Source organism: Salmo salar, chromosome ssa05, assembly GCF_905237065.1.
Source record: "Salmo salar chromosome ssa05, Ssal_v3.1, whole genome shotgun sequence".
NCBI lineage: Eukaryota > Metazoa > Chordata > Actinopteri > Salmoniformes > Salmonidae > Salmo > Salmo salar.
The window spans coordinates 84,851,494-84,862,191 of NC_059446.1; the positions used below are offsets into that span (position 1 = coordinate 84,851,494).

At 42.2% G+C, this 10,698-nt stretch overlaps 1 protein-coding gene across 1 annotated transcript in view; it reads right to left on the reverse strand.

The window, feature by feature from the left end:
• LOC106598964 (pleckstrin homology domain-containing family G member 4B-like) overlaps positions 1-1,377 on the reverse strand; it is a 49,836-nt gene extending 48,459 nt beyond the window's left edge. The window contains 1 exon segment of the mRNA XM_045717763.1: positions 1,176-1,377. Coding sequence (XP_045573719.1) covers positions 1,176-1,377 — 202 coding nt within the window.
• Positions 1,378-10,698: the final 9,321 nt, after the last annotated feature.

Consider the following 10,698-nt stretch of genomic DNA (forward strand, 5'->3'; position numbering starts at 1 on the left):
CCAGTTCAAATGTAGTACTACTACAAAAAGGGAATACCGTAGGTTGCTATTTGGGACGTAAGAGAAAGTGACCTGTCTGTTGTTGGGTGTTTGTGCGTCATCCCAGGCCCCACAGCACAGCTCTCAACATACCGCTTTAGTTCAGGATGGCATCTCCTCTTCACCTCATCTGATCCAGTCTAAAGTAATTTAATAGGCTCCTATTATTCTAACATAGAACATTCCCGACTTCCTACGAAAACATGAGCCCCAAGCTTCATATGTCACATGGGAGTAAACACTTCATATGTCACATGGGGAGTAAACACTTCATATGTCACATGGAGTAAACACTTCATATGTCACATGGGAGAAACACTTCATATGTCCACATGGGAGTAAACACTTCATATGTCACATGGGAGCAAACACTTCATATGTCACATGGGGAGTAAACCACCATATGTCACATGGGAGTAAAACACTTCATATGTCACATGGGGAGTAAACACTTCATATGTCCTAACAGGGAGTAAACACTACATATGTCACATGGAAGTAAAACTACTACATATGTCACATGGAAGTAAATACTTATATGTCACATGGGAGTAAACACTACATATGTCACATGGGATGAAAACACTTCATATCTATGTCACATGGGAGTAAACACTTCATATGTCACATGTGGGAGTAAACACTTCACATGTCACATGGGGAGTAAACACCACATATGTCACATGGAAGTAAACACTTCATATGTCACATGGGAGTAAAACACTACATATGACATGGGAGTAAACACTACATATGTCACATGGGAGTAAAACATCATATGTCACATGGGAGTAAACACTTCATATGTCACATGGGGAGTAAACACTTCATATAAATCACATGGGAGTAAACACTACATATGTCACATGGAAGTAAACACTTCATATGTCACATGGGGTAAACACTACATATGTCTCATGGGAGTAAACACTACATATGTCACATGGGGGAGTAAACACTCCATACAGAATGAAGTGGCCCCAGAGGCCAGTGTGTGTGTGTCACCTACCATTGTAAGATGATGGCTGCAGAGGTCAGTGTGTGTGTGTGTGTGTGTGTGTGTGTGTGTGTGTGTGTGTGTGTGTGTGTGTGTGTGTGTGTGTGTGTGTGTGTGTGTGTGTGTGTGTGTCACCAACCAGGTAAGATGATGGCCCCAGAGGCCAGTAGTTCGGGGTTGACCTCTGACACCAGGCTGGGGAGGTGACGGTTAGGGGGTGACCCTGACCCTGGGGTTGGGGCCAGCTGGATGAGGACCATTAGAAGGTTTGGGGGGTGGTGGTGTGACTCGTGCTCCATCCCTGACTGTGCCGCCTGGGGTTGTGCTGGTGCCACCTTCATGGATCAATAAAGAGAACCAAGACAAAATGGTATCATTTCAGACAGTATGCTGCTGTTAAAATGGTATCATTTCAGACAGTATCTGCTGTTAAAATGATGGTATCATTTCAGACAGTATGTCTGCTGTAAATGGTATCATTTCAGACAGTATGCTGCTGTTAAAATGGTGTCATTTCAGACAGTATGCTACTGTTAAAATGGTATCATTTCAGACAGTATGCTGCTGTTAAATGGTATCATTTCAGACAGTATTCTACTATTAAAAATGGTATCATTTCAGACAGTATGCTGCTGTTAAAATGGTATCATTTCAGACAGTATTCTACTATTAAAAATGGTATCATTTCAGACAGTATGCTGCTGTTAAAACGGTATCATTTCTTAGACAGTATGCTGCTGTTAAAAATGGTATCATTTCAGACAGTATTCTACTATTAAAAATGGTATCATTTCAGACAGTATTCTACTATTAAAATGGTATCATTTCCAGACAGTATCTGCTGTTGTAAAAATGGTATCATTTCAGACAGTGTGCTGCTGTTAAAATGGTATCATTTCAGACAGTATCTGCTGTTAAAAATGGTATAATTTCAGACAGTATGCTGCTGTAAAATGGTATAATTTCAGACAGTATGCTGCTGTTAAAAAATGGTATCATTTCAAAGACAGTATGATGCTGTTAAAAATGGTATCATTTCAGACAGTATGCTGCTGTTAAAATGGTACGTTTCTGACTGTCTTAGCAGTCCCTGCCGCCGGAAAAACATCCCCGCCGAAGATGATGCCGCCACCACCTGCTACCACCGGGATAAGATAGGTGATTTTTCGGTATTCAGGGGCTAAAGGATTTTAATTTTAGGTGGCTTTGGCAAATTCTAAGAGGTTGTCATGTGCCGGTTACCAGGAGTGGCTTTTCCGCCTGGCCACTTCTTCCATAAAGGCCTGATTGGTGGAGTGCTGCAGAGAGGGGTGTAGTTGTGGGTTAGTTTCCCCATCTCACAGAGGAACTCTGGAGCTGTGCTCCATCAACTGTGGGACCTTATGTCATCTATAAAATAGCCTCCAACACTCTACTCAACAAATTGGATGCAGTCATCACAGTGCCATCCGCTTTGTCACCAAAGCCCCATACACTACCCACCACTGCGACTTACACCCGCTATTGGCCCTCGCTTCATACTGCCGCCAAACCCACTGGCTACAGGTTATCTACAAATCTCTGCAAGGTAAAGCCCCAACTTATCTCAGCTCACTGGTCACCATAGCAGCACCTCCACTCAGAGTACGCGCCCAGCAGGTATATTCACTGGTTAACCCCAAAGCTAATTTCTCCTTTGGTTGCTCTTCCTTAGTTTCTGCTGCCAATGACTGGAATGAACTGCAAAATCACTGGCTGAGACTCATATCTCCCTCACTAGCTTTAAGCACCAGCTGGGTAGAGCAGCTCACAGATCACTGCAGAATCTGTACATAGCTCCATCTGTAAACAGCCCACCTATCTACCCTATCCCCCATACTGTATTTATTTATTTATCTAGCTCCTTTTGCACCCCAGTATCTCTACTTCTGTAATTCATCTTCTGCACATCTACTCCTTCCAGTGTTTAATTCATATATTGTAATTACTTCGCCACCATGGCCTGGCTTTCTATTGCCTTATCTTACCCTCATTTGCACTCACTGTATATAGACTTTTGTTTTCTTTTTCACTGTATTAATGACTGTATGTTTTGTTTATTCCATGTGTAACTCTGTGTTGTTGTATGTGCTTGAATTGCTATGCTTTATCTTGGCCAGGTGCAGTTGCAAATGAGAATGTACGAATCCCAATCAAGGTGGCCCTGCCTGCTCGGGCGGCGTCGGCGGGGTCGTCACACCGACCTACTAGCCGTCATTGATCCTTTTTTCCTTTTCGCTTGGTTTGTTTATTGTTTGCAATTCGTTCTCATTTGTCTTTTGATTTTGGTTATTTGTTTGGTTAGCCCGCCCCAGTGTTGTATGGGATTATTTTAGGGCCAGGTTGTGATTGATGTGCTGGTTATTTACGCACTGTGAGATTGTAGGCTGGCTAAAATCTGTTTTGGGCACTTAACATTTTTTCCACGCCTGTTTGTGCTACGTGTTGTGTTGTTTTGATGAAATAAACACAGTTCGTACTCTTGCTCTCTCTGCGCCTGACTCCTACCACCACTCCTAGCAACTCGCCTGACAGAGAACTTGTTCAACTAGCTCACTTGGTTAATAAAGACGATTAAAAATTCAAAACATACTTCACAGATGTAAGCTCATAATTTAGTCCAGCGACAGGATTTGAACATTTAGTGTTTATTAATTTTTATAAATGAGCAAAATGTATCAAAACCTGTTTTTTTATTTTATTGGGCTATGGTATTGCTTGTAGATTGATGAGGAATTTTTTATCAAGTTGGATTAAGGTGTAACGTAACCGAATGTGAAAAAGTCAAGAGGTTGAATACTTTCTGAATGCACTGTAAATGGCTCAAAGACATTCCATCTCTTGAGCAGAGAGAGGCACCCTCTTTCAGCAGCGCACTTAGAGTGAAACTACTGCCCTTTTCAAACGCCATTCCAATGAGCCGATTCCTCAGAATCCCGGGAGGCCAATAAACCTTCCGCCCGCCCAGGCCCGGCCAAGAAACTACAACCCAAACTCTGGGCCATGACACCGTCATACAAAGAGCTCTTAGGCTAGAATATAATTTAGAAGCTTAGTCCTAAATAATTATATACTGCATAGTGCGGGACTACTTTCGATCCGTATTTCATGGCCGCGCAGTACTAAATAGGAGTAGTGTGCCATTTTTTGTCTATTTCCGTCGACCTAACCGCTGGGTGCATGAATAGTGCTAACAAAAAGCCAGCGTTAGTTTTGGCGACTTGACTATACCTCGCGTTGAGTTACAAAGCTCTCACACACACGGGAGCTTTTCCTCAGCTGCCAGCCAGGTTGATAGCGAGGCAAATTCACACTGTGTGGTTATCAGGGTTATCCAGATCGCAACTGCTAGATGAACACAGAGGAATAGGCGTGTGACAATCATGCTATCATCACGGTGCACTACAGCAGAGCGAATAAGAGGGAATAGGTGGGAGATTAGGATATTCACTACAGTGTGCAATCACAGCAGATGAATACAGAGAATAGCTGTGGCTACTAGGCATCCATCACGGTGTAATCACAGCAGATGAATACAGAGGAACAGGCTGTGTGAGAAATTAGGTTGTTGATTTCACGGTGCACCGCTGTTAGATAGAATATAGAGAACAGTGGCTTCAGGCCCATGGTGAGACATGGAGCCTCCCCCCAACCCACACAGCACCAAATCCGCTGAAAGAGCCAGATTAGATTACACCTGGACTCCCGGAGCCCGGTGGGACAGTAGCCAGGCCTCAGGCAGACCAGTTTCTCCCTCTGCTCACTTATCATATGAGTGTCAGGTGTCGTAATTAATCCTATTCTATAGTAGTACTACTTTTGGACTCAGTATTGATAGGTAATATGTTTGATTTAGCTCCAACACAATCATTCCAGAGTTTTCCTCTGTTTTAGTGTATGGCTCCAGATAAGAATAAATGGCTTTCTGTCTGATTTCTGTAGAGATGATCCACTTCCATCTCACTCTGCTGTTCCCCCTTTATTCTTCAGTGCTGAGAATTTCAACACTCATCTCTCTCTTTCTTCTCTCTCTTTCACTTCACACTTTTTCTAGCTTTAATATCTTTCTTCTCTCTCTCATACCTCTTCTCTCTATTTCTCACATTCTTTCTCTCTTTATTTTACATTTTCTCTCTCTCTCCTTCTCCATTCTTTCCTGTTCAGAGCGATGTTTATATTTCATCACCGTGTTGCAATGATATATATAATGGTGTGTATTAGTGTTGTGTTGTAACAGTCAGGGTTTGGTGTGGCTAGTGTTTGTGCTGTAATGATGTTCATAATATAGTATAGTAATAGGTTCTGTAAGTAATGAGTGTTACAATGCAGTGTAATAGCAGTTCGGTGTTGCAATGATGTACATAATGGCATTAGTGTTTAAAGAAGATGTTCAATGTAATAGTGTTTCAGAAGTCAATGATGTTATGAATGGTATTAGGTTCTCCGAAGTGGTAAATGATGTCTGGCAATGCAGGCAGTTTGTGTCAGAATGATGTTCATAATGCATTGGCGTTTAGTGGTAGCGGTGCCCATAATAGGTGCATTAGTATTTGTTGTAATGATAAACTAATTTGAGGCAGTGTTCGTGTAAATGACGTTATAATGGTGCAGCATTATAGTTGTTGTAATAGTTTATAATAAGGGGATGAGGTTTGTGTTGTAATGGGTGCTCAATGGTGTAGTGTATTAGTGTGTGTTAATGATGTGTGTTATTGTAGTGTAATAGTGTTTGTGTTGTAATGATGTTTACAATGGTGTAATAGTGTTCTGGAAGTTAAAGATGTTAGATAATATATTAGCAAGTTTGTGTAATGATGTTATAATGGTATGAGTAAGATTTAAGTAGTGGTGGTTTATGAATGGTGTGGGCGAGGGTTTGTGTTAGGCTTGAGTGCTCAATGGTGTAATAGTGCTTAGAATTAGATTAAAACAGTAAGGTAACCATGATGGGAGTGTTTGGCCAGACCTTTATAGTCTCTAGTCTGCACCACTTCATAGCTGATCTTGTAACTAGAGCTTATTTCTTCCTCTCTGTCTTTCTCAGCCTGCAGAACTTGCATGGTGATATCTTTGAGGATTTAGTTGTAGAGACTGTCTATAGAGAATATTTCCACATAGCTCCAACAGTTCCCACAGGAAAGGAAGCTGCCTGTGTTGATTGCCCTAAATCTATTCTATGATTTGATCACACAAAACCTCCCGAACTCTGCTGTGCTTGGGTAGAGTGCCTCTACATCTCTACCCCCCCCTGTCTTCTTCTCTCTATTTTCCTTCGCCTTCTTCTCTCTGTCTTTTCTCTCTCTCTCTCTCTCTGTCTCTCTCTCTGTCTCTCTCTCTCTCTCTCTCTTTCTCTTCTTTCTCTCTCTCTCTCCTCTCTTTTTTCTCTCTCTCTCTTTTCTCTCTCTCTCTCCAGTCTTTCTCCTTCTCTTCTCGTCCTTTTTTTTTTTTTCTTCTCTCTCTCTCCCTGTCTCCTCTTTCTCTCTCTCTTTCTTCCTCTCTGCCTTCTCTCTCGTTTTTTTCTTTTTGTCTCTTCCCTCCCTCTCTCCTTTCTTCCTTTTCTTCTCCTCCTTCTTTTTTCTCCTTTCTCTCTCTCCCTTTTTTCCTTCTCTCTCTCTCTCTCTCTTTTTCTCTCTCTCATTTCTCTCTCTCTCTCTCTTCTCTCTTTTTCTCTCTCTCATCTCTCTCTCTTCTCTTCTCTGCCTCTCTGTTTCTTCATGTGTGTTTTTCTCTCTCTCGTTTTTCTCTCTCTTTCTTCTCCTTTCTTTTTTCTCTCTCTCTCTCTCTCTCTTTCTGGCCCCCCCCTCTTTTCTGTCTCTCTCTCTCTCTCTTCTCTTCCTCCCCCTCCTCCTTCCCCATCTCTCCCTCCACCACACACGCTTCTTGGGATGCTTGAGATCCTTGGCAGGAAGTAAGAAGTGATGAGGATGGAGTCGTCCTCTAGTACTGTCTTCCACGCTGAACAGCTGCCACAGGACGGTGATTAGAATTGAATGGAGGCAGAGGCAGATGGGTGGTTTGAGAGATGTGGATAGAGTTAGGGGCAGAGGAGCGAGAGAGAAGTGGATTGATAATAGTCCTGCCTGGGGGAGAGGAGGAGGAGAGAGGTGGATTAGGATGCTGCCAGTCCTGTCTGGGGAGAGGAGAGGAGGAGAGAGGTGGATTAGATAAGCAGTCCTGTCTGGGGAGAGGAGGAGTGGATTAGCTAGAAGGCCCTGTCTGGGAGGAGAGGAGGAGAATAGATACAGCCTGTTTGGGAGAGAGAGAGAGGAGAGAGGTGATGAGATACAGTCCTGTTCAGAGAGGAGAGGAGGAGAGAGGGATTAGATACAGTCTAGTTCAGAGAGAGAGGTGATTAGATACAACCATCTGGGGAGAGGAGAGGAGGAGAGAGGCAGATTAGAGGGAGAGGGAGTGAAAGAGAGAGAGATAGAGAGAGAAGTGGGAAGAGAGAGAGAGAGAGAGAGAGAGAGGGAGAGAGGCGTAACACAGAGGATCACTATCTCTATATAAATGATGAAGCCTAGATTAATGTTAGAAGGAACATGTGCAGACATTGGCAGGTTGATATATTTTGTTATGAAAAGTGTCTTTGCTTGAGGCCAAATATCCAGCATAGACTTCAATATAACGCACAATTCATTAGCGCACACCCACAGTGCACCTGGGCTGCGTGAAAACATTTAAAGAATATTTAGAGATAGATAGTTATCATTGACTAGACACAGAAGATCTAGACGCTATAACAAACTTCAAGAAGTTCTCGACTAACATCAAACAGGCAAAGCGTAATACAGGATTAAGATGGAATCTTACTACACTGGGTTTCGACGTTATTGATGTAGCAGGGTTGCAAACTATTACGCATACAAAGGGAAACTCAGCCGATGTCGAAAGATATTTAGTTACAGCTCAGATGAGCCAAATGCGTTTAATGCTCGGCTTGAGGCAGAAATATTAGATAATAGAAACAGTGTTGGGGATTTATGTGTGATCACGCCCTCCGTGAAATATGATAAAGATTAATAGGTAATATTGCCAAAGTACAAACAGACGGACAATACAGATATAACAATATGAGACTAATTTAGTAAGTAGTTTCACTGACATTTTCTAACTTTCCTTTGATTGAGTCTGTAACACCAACATGTTTTAAGTGAGAATATCAGTCTCCTGTGCCCGTGCATGGAAGGTAACCTGCCTAAATGATTATTGCCCCCGTAGCACTCAATACGGTGGTATTTCTAACAAGAGTATTTTACAGCACTCAGATAACACCTGAATTATGGGATGACTGATATAACTTTGACTGATTTGACGGCAGTTGCATATGTTGGCACAGTTAGTGGCTCATCAACAACGAGTCATGCCGGAACCTCTAGACCCACTCCAACCCCGACATATCAATAGATCTATATAATGAATTTAATTACATCTGAGCATTCAAGGTTTACTCTGACAAAGAAGACCATTGGTGGAGAATGCGTTATTGACGATGCTCAGCATCCAACGCCACAGTGCCCACAAACCTCTACCAAGCCAAGCACCTCTCAACCACGCAGCGGCTTACCCACACCAACACCACTGTTAAGTTTATGACGATATTAAACACAGGGTGGGAAGCCTGATCACCAACAACAATGAGATGTTGCTGTGGAGGAGATAGAACTTGGGTAGTTTATGCCAGGAATTAACCTTCCCTCAACGAGCAAGATAAAGGAGTTGATCATGATTGAGGAAAAGGAGAATTAACACACTGCCTGCGCCCACGGGGCCAGAGGATAGTGAGTTTAAGTTTTAAAGTCAGACACGAATAAACTAACATGGTCCAAACACACCAAGACAGTCGCGAAGAGGGAGATGACAACACCTTTTCCTCAGGAGACTGAAAGGCTTGCATGGGTCCCCAGATCCACATAAAACTATACAGCCGCACCATTGAGAGCATCCTGACTGTCGCATCACCGCCTGCATGGCAACTGTCAATATCTGACTCGTATGGCGCTTAGCAGAGGGTGGTATGTAGGCCCAGTAGCATCACTGGGGGCCAAGCTTCCTGCCATCCAAGACCTATACCTTAGAGTGTGTTAGAGGAATGCCTAGAAACATTGTTTCACGACTCCAGTCACCCAAGTCATAGATTGTTCTCTCAATACGCATCGGTGTGCTTAAAAATGTTAGGTCAGAAGGCTCTTAACCTCCTCGCAGTTCCCCAGACAGGGCGCCATTGCTTCTTTTGAAAAAAATCGTGCCCATTTTAAATGGCCTCCCTACTCAAACTCAGAAGCTAGGATATGCATATAAATCAATACTTGTGGATAGAAAACACCCTAAAGTTTCATAAAACTGTTTGAATGATGTCTGTGGAGGATCATGAACTCATATGGCAGCTTAAAACCCCGACACAGATGGAAACAGGCAGTGGAATTCCTGAATTGCGAACTCAACTTCATCACGCTGCCTATTAATCACACCGTGAGCTATGGTTCATTGAGCACTTCCTATTGCTTCCACTAGATGTCCTCAGTCTTCACAAATTGGTTTTGAGCTTCTACTGTTAAAATTGAATGAATGGGAGACGCGTGGAACGTGGTCACACGGAGAGGGCATCACCATTATGACGCCGGGCGTACCCTCCCCTTTCGGAACGCTTTTGAAACACAATGCAATCGTCCCCCGAATCTTATTGGCTCTCTTGTTGAAAAAATCACTGAAGATTTATGTTATACAACGCTTTGACATGTTTGAACGAACCCAAATGGGGAAAATGCATTTTCTCGAAAATGGCTGTCTGGCCGACGGGCTATTTGATCAGCTTTTCAGACGCGCTAATAAGAATAAGTTTTTGGAATATAAAGGGGACACGCCAACAAAAACAATACTTCCGTTGTGAATTGATGTGAGGAAGTGCTTCATTTAAAGACAACCAAAGGTAAGGACCACGATGTCAGGTACAAGACCAGATGACAGGCGATGTTAAGATATAGTGGTTGGTATTGTTGGGGTTTATTGTTTTGAGGGATGATTCCTTAACATTTGAAGTGATTACTCTGTGCAAAGTTATTAAATCTGGCATTACAGGTGCTTTCAAGAGGATGCCTATTTATAATTAATGACATTACATTTTAAAAATGTTTTAATAGTACTCAGTATTCAATAGTTTAGTTTTCATCGGATGAAAAATGGCAGTGAAATAGTATATGTTGAGAAATTGAAGCAATGGCATTTCAAAGGTATTTGAATAACGCACGGATTCACTGGTGTTATAGTGGGAGATTTCTGCCCCACTATACCCTAGAGAGGCGAATGAGCAATATGTTTTAGTTTCAATGATGCCAAAGACACCACAAAGGAAGACCTACTGCATGATGCTTCATGACACTCTGCTCAGTTTTCCACTGTTAAAACACCAGAAAAACTGACTAAAGAGAAAACCAGCTTTATACTGCTTTACACTATGATTTGACTGTTAGATGTTCAATGGTTCTTCTGATTCTCTTTTTAAAGGAATAGTTTCTACATATTAAAAATGTTTTTTTAACCTTTTTTTTTTAAATCAGGGTTTTTATTAAATGAATCCCTCTTTCACAAGAAATACCTAATCATTCTGAGAAATGACTTGTCAAAGCAACAAAATAATGAGGTGA